General features: G+C 38.4%; 1 protein-coding gene across 1 annotated transcript in view; it reads right to left on the bottom strand.

Moving 5' to 3' along the window:
- Positions 1–15144: 15144 nt before the first annotated feature.
- The window catches only part of LOC129673668 (potassium/sodium hyperpolarization-activated cyclic nucleotide-gated channel 1-like), a 147906-nt gene continuing 147182 nt past the window's right edge, over positions 15145–15868 (bottom strand). The window contains exon 4 of the mRNA XM_055603559.1: positions 15145–15300. Within this exon, the coding sequence (XP_055459534.1) occupies positions 15145–15300 (156 nt within the window). The remainder of the gene's footprint in view (positions 15301–15868) is intronic.

Genomic DNA, 15868 nt, shown 5'->3' with positions numbered 1-15868 from the left:
GGGAGAAGATGAGAGGGAGGGTGGGATTGGGAGGGAATGAGGGAGCAGGATACAGTTGGGATACAAAGTTAATAAACTGTTACTAAAATTAAAAAATTTAATTAAAAATAAGAAAAGGGGGGCAAGATGGAGGTGCCGGGAGGACTCTCATTCTGAGGAGCAGCACAGCAGGATTGACACAGTGACCAGCAATCAGAACTCGCGGCCATAAAACACAAGTGATTGTGTTTCACAGGTGAGAGGATACCCCACGGTGGGGGATTCAATCAGCTTTAACTCACCCGGCTAAACCGAGGAAGAGATCCCGGTTTCGCCAGGCGCATGGTCGCCAGCCCAGAGCTACACGCCAGCGTGATCTGGTCACAGTCCCAGACTGAACTGTGGGCCCACAACATCATAGACTGGATTTCCCAGTTGAGAGATAACCCCACGGAGCAGGAAACAATTGGGACCGACCTCAGGTTACCCAGACATCCCCTGGAAAAGACTCAGGTTGCGCGGGTGCCCCAAGAGCCATCCTGGAGCCAGAGCCGGGACCCAGGCTTCTGGACAGAGCCCTGCCTGCGCGCCTGATTCGCCACCTCAGATAGAACTATGGGCACCAGGGCACCAGACTGCGTGTCTCTGGCAGGAGGAAACCCCCAGCGGAGGGGGTCAGCAGCTCTAACGCTTAGGACACCCAGCACCAAAACACTTCCTGGACTCACGCAGACTCTAGTGCAGGCAGGAGCACTGTGCTCTGCTGCCATTATTGAGTTCCCCTAGGGCACTGGGACACACAGCTGCATCCTCAGACCTACAAAAGCCAGAGAGCCATTACAGCAGCCCTCAGATACTGTGCCAAGGATCAACCAGTTCTCCCTAGCTAGACTGTCAAAACTGTGGGAATCCCTGGTCCTTCAAGAGGGCTGCACCCACAGCATCTGGACCAGAGCAGTGCCTGCAGACACCATCCCAGACAGGGACACACAGCTTCTGGTCCAGAGTGAGGCACCCAGCCTCCAGACCAGAGCAGTGCCCCCAAGCGCCAACTCAACCTAGGTGCACATTCTCCAGGTCCATAGCGGAGCAATCAGCCTCTGGCCCAGAGACTTGCTGAGTGCACCTCCCACTTTCCCGGACAGAACTGTGCGCCCCAGGATAACAGACTGAGTTTCCCTGTTGGGAGAAAACCCCACAGCTAGGGAATCAGCAAGTTCTTCAAGAGGACTGTACATGGAAATTTAGTGAGCAGCAGCACACTGAATTTATAACAAGAAACCCAGCAGTGGGGCAGCTTTCTTGAGAAATTCTATGGGTAAGAGGAGATTCCCCCCTGCCTCACATAGACCACAGCTACTACTCAGGGCTATAAACCTGAGGTGAGCAGTGGCAACTCCTGAGAAACACTGGCCATACAGTGACCATAACCAAAAAGGAGAGAAGGACTCCTTCAGGAAAAATCATCTTCCGGCCAAGGGGATACTCCCTGCCTCAGGACTCCAGGAAGCACAGAAACAACAGCCAACACCTAAATCAGCCCAATGGGTAGAGGTCAGCGTAAAAGCTCAACCAACAAAAGACAGAGCAATATGGCATCTCCAGAACCCAGCCATCCAGGGGCGAACAGCCATGAACAATGCAGCATAATAGAAAATCAAGAAGATGACCTTACATCTATGTTGATGAAGAGAATAATAGAGGAAACAGATAAAATACGTAAAGAATTAGAGGAAGATAAAACCAAACAGATCATGGCTATCCGTAAAGAAATGGAGGAAGATAAAGACAAGCAAATTAGGGCCATCTGTGAAGAAATACGGGAAGATGCAGCCAAACAGCTTGTGGCCTTCAGAGAAGAAATAATTAAATCACTGAAAGAAATCAAAGAGACAGAGTTGAAGGAACTAAAAGAAAAAGAGAAAAATACAAGCAGAGAGGTGAAGGAAGTAAACAAAACAACTCAAGACCTGAAGATAGAACTAGAAAAATTAAAGAAAACACAAATGGAGGAAATAATGGAGAGTAAGAATTTAGGGAAGAAAACAGGAACTACAGAGGTAAGCATAACCAACAGAATACAAGAAATGGAAGAAAGAATCTCAGGTGTAGAAGATACAATGGAAGAAATCGATGTATCTGTCAAAGAAAATGTTAAATCCAAAAAATTCCTGACACAGACCGTCCAAGAAATCCAAGACAATATGAAAAGACAAAACCTAAGAATGATAGGAATAGAGGAAAAAGAAGACTCCCTTTTCCAAGGCCCAGAAAAAATCTTCAACAAAATCATTGAAGAAAATTTCCCCAAGTTAAAGGAGAGGCCAATAAGGATACATGAGGCCTACAGAACATCCAACAAATTTGACCAGAAAAGAAAATCCTCCCGCCACATAATAATCAAAACAGTAAGTACACAGAACAAAGAAAAAAAATACTAAAAGCTGCAAGGGAAAAAGGCCAAGTAACATATAACGGCAAACCCATTAGAATCACAACTGACTTTTCAACAGAAACTATGAAAGCCAGAAGGGCCTGGACAGATATCATGCAGACCCTAAGAGAACACAGATGTCAACCCAGGCTACTATACCCTGCAAAACTCTCAGTCCTCATAGACGGAGAAAACAAGATATTCAATGACAAAAACAAATTTCAACAATACCTACACACAAATCCAGCATTACAGAAGACACTGGAAGGGAAAATACAACCCAAGAAAATTAGCTTCTGTCAAGAAAACACAGGAAAAAATTAACCTTACTACAGCAAAACAAAAAGCAACTAAGCACACAACCTTATGAACACAGCCAACATCAAAATCAAAGGATCTAACAGCCACTGGTCATTAATCTCTCTCAACATCAATGGACTCAACTCTCCAGTAAAAAGACACAGATTAACAGAATGGATATGTAAACAAAACCCAGCAATCTATTGCATACAAGAAGCACACCTAAGACACAAAGATAGACATTACCTGAGGGTAAAAGGTTGGAAGACGACTTTCCAAGCAAATGGACCCAACAAACAAGCAGGAGTAGCCATTCGAATATCTGATAAAATAGACTTTCAACCAAAATTAATAAAAAGAAATGAGGAAGGACAATTCATACTCATCAAGGGAAAATTCCACCAGGAAGACATCACAATCCTGAACATCTATGCCCCAAATAAAAGAGCACCCACATTTGTAAAAGAAACATTGATAAAATTTAAACCACATATAGATCCCCACACATTAATAGTGGGAGACTTCAACACCCCACTCTCAACAAAGGACAGATCAACAAAACAGAAATTAAACAAAGAAACAATGTCTCTGACAGAGGTCATGAATCAAATGGACCTCACAGACATTTACAGAACTTTACACCCAAACACAAAAGAATTTACCTTGTTCTCATCATCTCATGGAACCTTCTCCAAAATAGACCATATAGTTGGTCACAAAGCAAGCCTCAACAGATACAAGAAGACTGAAATAATCCCTTGTATCCTGTCTGTTCACTATGGAATAAAGCTGGACTTCAACAACAACAGAAATAGCAAAAAGCCTACACACACATGGAAACTAAACAACTTGTTACTAAATGACAGCTGGGTCAGGGAAGAAATAAAGAAAGAAATTAAAGCCTTTCTAGAACTCAATGAAAATGAAGACACAACATACCCAAACTTGTGGGACACAATGAAAGCAGTGCTAAGAGGAAAGTTCATAGCACTAAGTGCCTTCAAGAAGAAATTCGAGACAGCTCATCCAAGCAACTTAATGGCCCACTTAAAAACCCTAGAAAAAGAAGAAGCAGACACACCAAAAAGGAGTAGACGGCTGGAAATAATCAAACTCAGGGCTGAAATTAATCAATTAGAAACAAATAAAACAATTCAAAGAATCAATGAAACCAAGAGCTGGTTCTTTGAGAAAATCAACAAGATCAACAAACCCTTAGCCAAGCTAACTAAAAGGCAGAGAGACACCACCCAAATCAACAAAATCAGAAATGAAAAGGAGGACATAACTACAGACACTGAGGAAATCCAAACAATCATTAGGACTTACTTCAAAAGTCTATATGCCACAAAATTTGAAAATCTAAATGAAATGGACAATTTTCTTGATCGATTTGACTTACCAAAGCTGAATCAGGACCAGGTAAATCAATTAAATAGTCCTATATCCCCCAAAGAAATAGAAGCAGTCATCAAAAGTCTCCCATCCAAAAAAAGCCCAGGACCAGATGGCTTCAACGCAGAATTCTACCAGACCTTCAAAGAAGAGCTAACTCCAATTCTCTTCAAACTATTCCACAAAATAGAAACAGAAGGAACATTACCAACCTCATTCTCTGAAGCCACAATCACCTTGGTACCTAAACCTCACAAAGACTCAACAGAGAAAGAGAATTTCAGGCCAATCTCCCTTATGAACATTGATGCAAAAACACTTAACAAAATACTTGCAAACCGAATCCAAGAACACATCAAAGATATTATCCACTATGACCAAGTAGGCTTCATCCCAGGTATGCAGGGGTGGTTCAATATATGGAAATCCATCAATGTGATCCACCATATTAACAAACTGAAAGAAAACAAAAACACATGATAATCTCCCTAGATGCTGAAAAAGCATTTGACTAAATCCAACATCCATTCATGTTTAAAGTACTGGAGAGATCAGGGATACAAGGCACATATCTAAACATAGTAAAGGCGATATACAGCAAGCCTATAGCCAACATCAAACTAAACGGAGAGAAACTTAAAGCAATCCCACTGAAATCAGGGACAAGACAAGGCTGCCCACTCTCTCCATATCTCTTCAACATAGTGCTGGAAGTCCTTGCTAGAGCAATAAGACAGTTGAAGGAGATCAAGGGGATACAGATGGGAAAGGAAGAAGTCAAATTATCACTACTTGCAGATGATATGATAGTATACATGAATGACCCCAAAAACTCTACCAGGGAACTCCTACAGCTGATAAACACCTTCAGCAAAGTGGCCGGATACAAAATTAACTCAAAAAAATCAGTAGCACTCCTGTATACAAAAGACCAAAGGGTTGTGAAAGAAATTAGAGAAACAACAGCCTTCACAATAGCCACAAATGAAATAAAGTACCTTGGTGTAACCCTAACCAAGCAAGTCAAAGACTTGTATGAAAATAATTTCAAGTCTCTGAAGAAAGAATTAGAGGAAGATATGAGAAGATGGAAAGGTCTCCCATGCTCATGGCTTGGCAGGATTAACATAGTAAAAATGGCCATTTTACCAAAAGTAATCTACAGATTTAATGCAATTCCCATCAAATTACCAACACAATTCTTTACAGACCTGGAAAGAAAAATTCTCAACTTCTTATGGAATAACAAGAAACCGAGAATTGCTAAAACAATCCTCTACAATAAAAGATCTTCTGGAGGTATCTCCATCCCTGATCTCAAGCTGTACTATAGAGCAACAGTTATAAAAACTGCATGGTACTGGCATAGAAACAGAATGGTGGATCAATGGAACCGAACAAAAGACCCAGAAATAAACCCACACACTTACGGACACCTGATTTTTTACATAGATGCCAAAACCATACAATGGAAAAAAGATAGCATCTTTAACAAATGGTGCTGGTCCAACTGGATGTCTACATGTAGAAAAATGAAAATAGATCCATACTTATCACCCTGCACAAAAGTGAAGTCCTACTGGATCAAAGACCTCAACATAAAACCAGACACATTAAATCGGATAGAAAAAAAAAGTGGGGAATACCCTAGAACTCATTGGTACAGGAGAAAACTTCCTGAACAGAAAATCAACAGCACAGGCTCTAAGAGCAACAATCAATAAATGGGACCTCATGAAATTGAAAAGCTTCTGTAAAGCAAAGGACACAGTCATCAAAACAAAGCGACTGCCTACAGATTGGGAAAGAATCATCACCAACCCTTTATCTGACAGAGGACTCATATCCAATATATATAAAGAACTAAACAAGCCGAAAAGCAGCAAACCAAGTAATCCCCTTAAAAAATGGGGAACAGAGCTAAAGAGAGAATTCTCTGCAGAGGAATATCGAATGGCAGAGAAGCACTTACAGAAATGCTCAACCTCATTAGACATTAGGGAAATGCAAATCAAAACAACCCTGAGATTTCACCTTACACCCATCAGAATGGCCAAGATGAAAATCTCAAGGGACAACACATGCTGGAGAGGTTGTGGAGAAAGGGGAACCCTTCTCCACTGCTGGTGGGAATGTAAACTGGTACAACCACTCTGGAAATCAATCTGGCGCTTTCTCAGACAACTAGGAATAGCGCTTCCTCAAGATCCAGCCATACCACTCCTAGGCATATACCCAAAAAAGGCGCAAGTACACAAAAAGGACATTTGCTCAACCATGTTTGTAGCAGCTGTATTTGTAATAGCCAGAAGCTGGAAACAACCCAGATGCCCCTCAACTGAAGAATGGATGCAGAAACTGTGGTACATCTATACAATGGAGTATTACTCAGCAATGAAAAATAAGGAAATCATGAAATTTGCAGGTAAATGGTGGGACCTGGAAAGGATCATCCTGAGTGAGTTGTCCCAGAAGCAAAAAGACACTCACGGTATATACTCACTCATATAAACATACAATATAGAATAAACCCACTAAAATCTGTACATCTAAACAAACTAAGCAAAAGAGAGGACCCTAACTAAAATGTTCAATCCCCATCCTGAAAGGCAAAGAGGATGGACATCAGAAGAAAACGAAAATAGGAAACAACCTCGGAACCCGCTACAGAGGGCCTCTGAAAGCTTCTGCAGTATAGACTGTCAAAGCAAATGCTGAGCCTGATGGCCAACTGATGGGCAGAGCGAATGGAATTTTATGTAAGAAGTGGGAAATAGTAAGAGCTGGAGGGGACGGTAACTCCACAAGCAGAGCAACAGAACAAGATAATTTGAACACAGGGAACTTCCCAGAGACTCATACTCCAACCAAGGACTATTCGTGGAGATGACCTGGAACCCCTGCACAGGTGTAGCCCATGGCAGTTCAGTGTCCAAGTGGGTTACATAGTAATGGGAAGAGGGACTGCCTCTGACATAATCTGATTGGCCTGCTCGTTGATCACTTCCCCCTGAGGGGGGAGCAGCCTTACCAGGCCACAGTAGAGGACAATGCAGCCACTTTTGATGAGAACTGATAGACTAAGATCAGAAAGAAGAGGAGAACCTCCCCTATCAGTGGACTTGGGGAGTGGCATGCATGCAGAAAGGGGAGGGAGGGTGGGATTGGCAGGGGAGGAGGGAGGGGCTTATGGGGAATACAAAATGAATAAAGTGTAATTAATAAAAAAAAAAGAAAAAAAAAGTAACCCAATTATTTATTTTTTGTTGGGCTGTGACATAGGCATGAGGGAAAAATGAAACAGAAGTTGAAATACTAAGTCTTCTGTTCCTTGAAGAAAATGTCACTATCGTGCTCTCACTTTCTGTTTCCTAGTGGACCATTTCTGTGGTTGATTTGTAATGAATGTTCAAAGAGGTGTTCATATCCTGCATTATACTGGCCGCACAGTGGTTACAAACAGTGTGAATGCATGGCTCCTGTCCAGTTGAGATGGGGACAGTTGCATGATGCAGTTTTGTGTGTTGGAAGGAGCAATCAAAAATAACCAGCAGATATGACTATGAGTCTTAGTTTAATTCTTTGACATCTTGTGTCCACAGGCAGTGCCCTAACAAAACAGAGACGATCATCTCAAACTCCTCATCTCAAAAGAATCAGCAATCTTGTCTTGTACTTTATAGGTTGGCAATGAAATGGAATGAATATATGTGAATACCTTTTGTGATTTCAAAGGCACAATAAGATTTTACTAATACACAAATAAAGTAGTAAAATATTAAAAAAAAAAAAAAGAAATGCTGAGATTTAGAAAAACACTGTTCCTGTAGGGGAAAAAACAGCAATAGGTTATCCATCCTAAGGGTCATCCCTGAAAGCATGCATACAAGTACAGAATGATTATATTTAGGAATATAAAAGTATATACATTTACATATTTACATGTAACAACAATTAGTAAAATTGACGGCATAAATTTGGAAGAGAGCAAAGAGAATGTTTGCAGAGAAGAAAGAGAGTGAGAAATGATATTATATTATAATTTCAATAATAAATTGTAAAACTTTTAAAATATAAAACTATTGACAGACACTTTTTGTATATTACACTGTCTTCAATGGACAACAGTTTCTAAAGATTATTTTCAAATAGTTAACTATTTTTAAAACATACCATATTAGAGGAAGGAACTCACCATTCAACATAATCACTTATAATTTAAAATTCCTCAATGGATTAAAACATTCAACATTTCAATAGCCAATTTCATATTAATATAGTTTACAGTGTATAGAAACCAGTCTATTGTAGAAAATCGATGATGAATTGCACTCTACTAATTCAAGTGTATAAAGAAAAGGTTACTGGGAAAATAAATTCAATAATGTTTCTTAAACTTTAGCTACCCAATTTTATCCTTGTTAAGTAAAGAAGATTGGGGGGAAAGTGATGACAGACCTGTTCATGTCTTTCTCTTGTCGATAGGCACTTACTAGCAATGGCATCTATGTACTGTGTGTGTGATAGCCATTCCTGATAATCAGACATCCTCAAGAAATCCATGCTGCCCTGGTCCCAGTGCCCTATCTCAGTATCTGATCTTACAGATGGGTAGAAAGTCAGTGTTACATCTTTATCCTGACGAACTCCTCTGGTTTACTCATATTACACAGAAGAATCCGTCTTCAAATTTCATAGGAAAATATGAACATATCTTAATAACATATGTATAAACTTCCTTGAAAAATAAGGGAATATTTACATTATGAACATCTTAATACTATCTAGGAGCTTCTCTATTCTTAATGCCAGGTGCTGACTGGGGCGTTCACTGACTAATGATTCCAAAAGTCACTAACCATGCAAAAGGGAAAGGGGAAATTTGAAGCAAATTTGGAGCTTCTTCCTTTGACAGTGGCCAGAGGTGTGTGCTACCTCAGTTTTCTAGGTAGTGACATACTCTCCCAATCTAGAAATCTCTCTATTATCCAGGACCTAATTAACCTGTGAACTCTTTCATCAGCTTTTCTCCACTGCTATCTCTTCTTATGCTGTTTCCTTAAACACACACTAACTGGGAAAGATGAAAGGAAGAACCCAAAGCAGTGAGATTTGGCATATATATATATTCACTACTGCCTATTTCTGCTGTGTTCCCTTATTTTTAGAATTTCAGATTTTTGCTTTTTCATGTCCATATTACACCCTCCACATTATCTGTCCCATACTTCCTAAAACTTATTTCCATAGAGGATGGATAAGTCTTCATTTATAAGAATATTTGAATTTCCTCATTTAGTCTCTACATTTATATCTATAATTTTTTCTTTGAAACAAAGCATAGACCAAGCTGACCATCAAGTATGAATTCTTCTACATTGCCCAAATCATGACTCTCCTGCCTCAGCCTAGAAATATAACCACATACTATCACATCCAGCTTATTTATAATATTTCAGAGCAAAGCATCAACAACTTTTGTGGGAAACAATTGTTAAGAAAGTCATCATAAAATGGAGTTGAAATTACACTTTAAAATGCAAATATCTTTTTCATGGTCAACAAAGTCTTCAAGCAAGAACAAGTCACAACATGTAGAACTTGTACTAAGTGGAGAAGATCGTAAAGTTTTCTAGCTTTTCAAGCATTTTCACTTATCTCTCTTCTTTCCTCAAGAGAATGTTTTGATGGACATATGACTGAGAGGATGTGATGAATTCTATAAACTCACATTGCAAAGAACTGCTAACAAAGTTCAGAGTTAGAATTAGACTGTCTTATTTACTATATCTACATGTGGTTAACAATATAGCACAGAAGAGAAGAGTTTTTTTATGTGGATAAACTAGGAGTGGCAAGAGGTACTGTGGTTTCTAATATATGTATCGTTCTGTTCTAGTGGGTTCTTCTAACACTAAAATAGCTTTTATTTACCAGTGTCATGAGACCAAATTTCAAAAACTGGCATTTCCTTCTCCATGTACCCAAAATAGCTTGGTATATTTGACAATCAACCTGGCAGGCTCAGGGGAGGGGGGCGAAACTTATAGAATTTTCTAAAATGCATTTTCTCAAATACATTTTAAAATGCCTGTTGATTCATTTGCTGGGGTTTTTTTTTCCTGTGGTATTTTAGCATCTGCCACATGCTTTACAGCTAAAATAAAATGGTTTTTATTATTGTGGGAGCCTAATTAACAAACACAACATTATCCAGAGAATGGGCATTTGTTATGAGGTAATGCTAGTTCCAAAATATGTCCATTGGATCATTTTGTTGGAATCTAATTCACTGGTAGAGTAAGGCGTATGTTTGAAACCCACTGAGGAAACCAAAGAACGGTAAGGCAACTTTAATTTAATTTTAATTCTTCAAAGCTGAAATTTTTCTCCTTGCTTCAATTGTATTTACTCTACAAAATAGGGAAACATTTATTCACTTTGTATCCCTGCTGTAGATCCATCCCTCACCTCCTCCCAGTTCCTTGTGGAGTTTCTGTCCTCTCTCGGTCTTTCTATCTTCCTCTTCTTCCATAAGGTTTTCTGCATGCTGCCAAAAGTAAGGTAACCCAGAAGCAGAAAGATGCATGTGGAATATACTCACTTATAAGTGGATATTAGCCCTATAATATAGGATAAAAAAATTACTAAAATCTATAGACCTAAAGAAACTAAATAACAAAGAGTACCCTAGGGAAGAGGCTGAAACCTCACTCAGGAGGACAAAGAGGATAACATCAGAAGTGGGACAAGACAAGGGACAGGGCAGAACCTTCCACAGGGGATCTCTGACTCTCCCCATCAGACTATCGAAGGAGATGGTGAGATTAATAGTCAATCACATTTTTTTAAAGTCTCAAAGTTTTCTTGTTCCTCCAGATATGTATGATAGAGATATGTTGTGTTACTTATAGTAATAAGATAATTATAAATGTTTAAATGGAAAAATGTACATTTACACTAATAAGGAGCTATGAAGTTAAATTAAACCATCACTGAATTGTTTAGTTGTTTCAGAACAATAGCTGCCCTTTGGCAGTCTTATAAATGTACAAACCTGTCCATTAATCAAAGTGACACTAACAGTTCAAACAACTAAACCATAGATGTCCTTGATTTTTAATGAAAGTTAAAAATTAACCAGATAACCAGGCCCATATTAAGGTCAGGAAATATTTTTATGGGCAAGGTTCTATGCACCCAATAGAAAATCTAGAGGTCATGCTCTACCTGTATTTTTTTCCCTCTATCACCCATGAGCAGGCCTCAAAACAAAGAAAGAGAGAGAAATGGGGAAATAAATTGTCTGATGCTTTAAGTCAGTACAATAATAAGTTCATTGGTATTACTCATATTCCATTAGCAAGAACTCTATCATGTCACTTACGTTCTCATCTATTAAGGTAGTCAGGAAAAACTGATATGTCCTTATGAGAATTAAAATAATTTTCACAGTCTTAATTTGTTCATTTTTTAAATGGGAAGACATTCTATTTTGCCATGTCTTGTGAAGAATAGTTTTAAAAATGCATTTAACAAATTTAGCAGAAACGTTTTTAAGTTGTAAATATTCTTAAAGGAGTAGCCAGCATGAGCTGTTAAACTTCTTTTTTTATCTTTTCAGCAAGTATGAACAGTTCCTACAAACAACAGTGAATGAGAACATTCTTTTTTTCCCCCAGGGGAGGAAAAACTTTAGTTGGCTTACAATGCTACATTATAGTTTAATATTTCAAGGAATTCGAGGCAAGATTTAAGCAACTCATCACAATACCTCAAGAACACAGAGAAAGGTATCTTTTCTTGACTCTTTTCTGCTCAGGTTACTTTCTTCACTTTCAGAACTTTCTTGACTTTCCCTTCAGAGTCCAGAGTAGAGCCCATGAAATGGTGCTACTCACATACAAGTTGCATCGCATTGTCTCACCCCAAAAAATCAGTCAAGACAATCCCCCACAGACATGCCCACTGGTCAACCTGATGGACACAATTTCTTTTGTAGGTAATTCAAGGATGTGGCAACATCTAAAACCGGTCATCACAGTGTATATGATGCGTATATGACTACAGGTCTATGTGCTGCAGTGTGTATGTGGAACTCAAAGGACAACTTTGGAGAATCAATTCTCTGCTTCCACTATGGGTTCTGGGAACTGAACTCAGGTCATCAGGATTGCATGGCAAAGTGTTTTGCCCACCGAGTGATGCTATCCGCCTTTGGTTAATACATTTTAAAAGAGCACTTATTTCTTCTTCCTCCAGCACAGTAGTTCAGCCTTTAATAAACATAAAAATTATTCAAGTTCTTGATAAAATATTAATTTTAATGTGGCCTGGAACAAAGTCTGACTATGTCATTGTTCTAACAAGCTCTCCTAACAATGGCAAGACTGAACCAATGCTGAATAAAAGGTCCTAACAGAATGTTTTTCAAACATCAGTGATTATCATAATCCCCTCAAGCACTTGTCATACTCCGAATTCCTGGACCTCATCCCCAAAGTCCTGAGGTCAAGCACAAGATCTTGTATTTCTAATATATTTTCAGATAGTAATGTACTTGGCCACACTTTAAGAACTGAATACCTGAACTATTTTTTTGGTATTTTTTTTAATTACAGTTTATTCACTTTGTATCCTTTCCTTCTCCCCTCCCAATCCCATCTTCCCTCCCTCTTCTCCACCCATGCTCCCCCCCCCATGTCCATTGATAGGAGAAACTCAGTTGACAAACTGCCAAGATGAGACCGTCCAATGGCACGTCTGTGGAGGATGTCTCAATTAATTGATGCAGGAGGGTCCAGCCCACTGTGACTAGTACCACTTTCTGGACAGAAGGTCTTGAGCTATCTAAGAAAGCCAGATAAGCATGAGTTTGTGAGTAACCCAGCCAACAGCCTGACTTCCCTCTGTAACATACTGCACCCTGCAAGATGAAATAAAACCTCCACTGGGTGGGGATGGGAAACAATAATGGCATGGTAGTCTAACAAAAGAAATGAACAATGATGTCTTTCTCTCTCTCTTTATCAAAAAAAAATGAAACTCAATATTCAAGGACTGGGTATAGAGAACGCAAGGCGAATGTGGATCATGTAGTGAAATGTGCAAAATAGGTAAAGGCTGCAAATTCAATCTAGAAGCTTATCTATAATACATCATAGATAACCTAAGAGTTGGCTAAGGCTGGCCTAGGTTGAGAAACAAAATAAATAATGAAAACATTGGGCAACAACAGTGAATAATCATGAAAACCTACTGATGCAGACAAAGAAATGGACGAGTAAGGGGAACATTTTCCTTAGCTAACAATTGTAGCCAATAAGTGTCATAGAATTGAAGTAATATAAAATCATCATTATAACACCACAGAACTTAAGTTCTGTGGAACTTATGTTCCTAAATTTTTATTACTATTCTGTTGTTAGCACTTTTCTCCTTTGGATAAGGACATGTTCTTAGTAATTTTCTTCTAAGGAATGAAGTGTGAAAAAAAGATAAAGCAGATAGTAATTTTACAGTAGACAAATCTGGAAAACAATATATAAACCAAGTGACTGACACTAATATCACCAGCACTAAGCATTGATGACGACACTTGCCCTTGATGAGAGGCAAGAAGAGAATGTCCCCTAAAATACATTTTCTCATAAAGAGAGCATGGCTCTAGTCCAAACATGATGAAATATTACAATTAAACATGTTCTACAAATCTTCCAGTCTTTGACAATGTCAATGTTGCAAAAGGATTGAAGAACATCCCAAATCTATGAAAAAAAAAAAAAAAAAGCAGGTACCATTAGGACATGAAGTCCTATAACTAATCCCAGGGACAAAGCACACCAATGAGCATTGTAAGTCTATAAATAAAATGTATAGTTTAATTAATGACATCATTTTAATGGACAATACGCTAAAGTCAATTTTTACTTTAATAAATATGTCAGTTTTGTAAGATTATAAATCTTGGAGAAGATCAAAATCACAGAGGAATTTTATACACTAATGTACAACTCTGTAAATTTAAATTTGTTTCTAAGTAAAAAAGAAAAGAAACTTAACTCTCCTCCTGGTATCAGAAAACAAGTATGGAAAGCAGTGTGGAACTAAACTACATAAAGAACTTACTCTATTTATATAAATGCATTATGTAAATTAGTTTAACAGCTAAAGATTATAATTTACATAAGGATACACAATGCACTACAGAGTAATTCAAGCAAAATTCCAGAAGTATACCACTGGTACCTGAGGAGAATCACAGTACATCCAGACTTTCTTATCTTGGTATAAAGACCTCTCCTAGTATCCTTGTGGTTCTCTGTCAATATAGTCTATACAACCCCAGTTAGCAAAGCAAGGCAGTGAATGATTTATTCATTCAGTCAGCATGTTTTCAGAATCTGTTAAGTGACCTGCATCATGCCAGATGGTTGGGATATGTCAATCCTAGCTAGTTGTAATAGCTATACTAGACACTACAGAACATTGAACCTAATCTCTTGTTTATTCGGATGACATCTATACCTTTAAAGTTTACATAATTAATAAAGAACACAAACAAATGTTAGTGGTATGTGTCGTCTGCAAGCCTATTCCATTTTTAAACATATTTCTTCCTACTCAAGCAATGATTCTAGTCTTAGAAAAGACACAGTGATACCTATACCTTGTACTTGGTCCTTTCTGACAAGAAAATGCTCTGTTAACTTGCAAGGCTGATTTGAGCTTGTGATAATTATTTACTCAGAGCTCTCACATTTAGCAAACTTTTCTCCAGGAACTGGGAACCCACACTACCTTATCTTCAGAACATCCTTGTTAGAAAAGTCTCTCCTTCTTCATTTTCCCTCCAGAAGAAGAGAGTCAGGTTTTGAAAGGTTAAAAGCTCTTCTGAGCTCACTTAATAAGATAGTGACAAAGCTGAGAATAGAAGTCTCCAGTTCTCTCACGGTTGCCTTATTTCACCTCATGTTATCACACTGAATTAAATTCCACTTTTCTGTAGTACTCTCACTATCAAGGTGTCCTGAATTTCAGTAACCCAAGGCACTGGCTCTAAAGGAGATGACATGACATTTGGAAGAAACCCACACATTGGCATCATTAGACATTTTAATTTCATAGAACATCTCCCTCAGATCTCCTGTGATAGACAAGTCTCTTTGATTGTCTGAACCTAAGTTTCTTACCTGTGAAAGGAAAAAAATAATAATGGCCTTTATACTTACTGTTTGTATTATTTTACATCATTCATGTGAAGTGTTGCCTTCACATACTATGAATGACCAGTTAGAGCGACTATCTCTCCAACTACCTTACCATCAAAAACAAAATTCAGAGTACAAAAAGATCCAAAACAATAGTAACTTTCAAAAGTAGGTCTATATGGCTGTAAGGAATTAAATGTTGATAAATAATTTTTTCAGGAAATACTTTAAATATTGCAAAGTCATATATGACTGTCAAAATAAAATAAAACAAACCATTTAGACAACACTATATTTGAAGAAATGCTGAAGTTTTAATTTTTGCATTTTCTCTGACTCTTTTTACTATGAATGCAAAAGAAAACATTTTTACTTTTTAGAAGCACAAATCTTTCTTTTGAAGACATGTGGCTATTTCTCCTTTACCTTACTCTAAAAGTATAACATAAAGTCTAGTATCAGACAACAGGAGACTTGAAGGACAGCTCAGCTGTTAAGAATATTTCTTTCTCTAGCATAGAAACCAAGGTTGGTTCCCAGAAGCCATCTG

This window comes from Psammomys obesus, unplaced genomic scaffold (genome assembly GCF_907164565.1).
Source record: "Psammomys obesus unplaced genomic scaffold, mPsaObe1.curated_primary_1811, whole genome shotgun sequence".
NCBI classification, from domain to species: Eukaryota; Metazoa; Chordata; class Mammalia; order Rodentia; family Muridae; genus Psammomys; species Psammomys obesus.
Note: the sequence above shows the minus strand (reverse complement) of the source record. Positions and strands in the feature narration are given on the sequence as shown.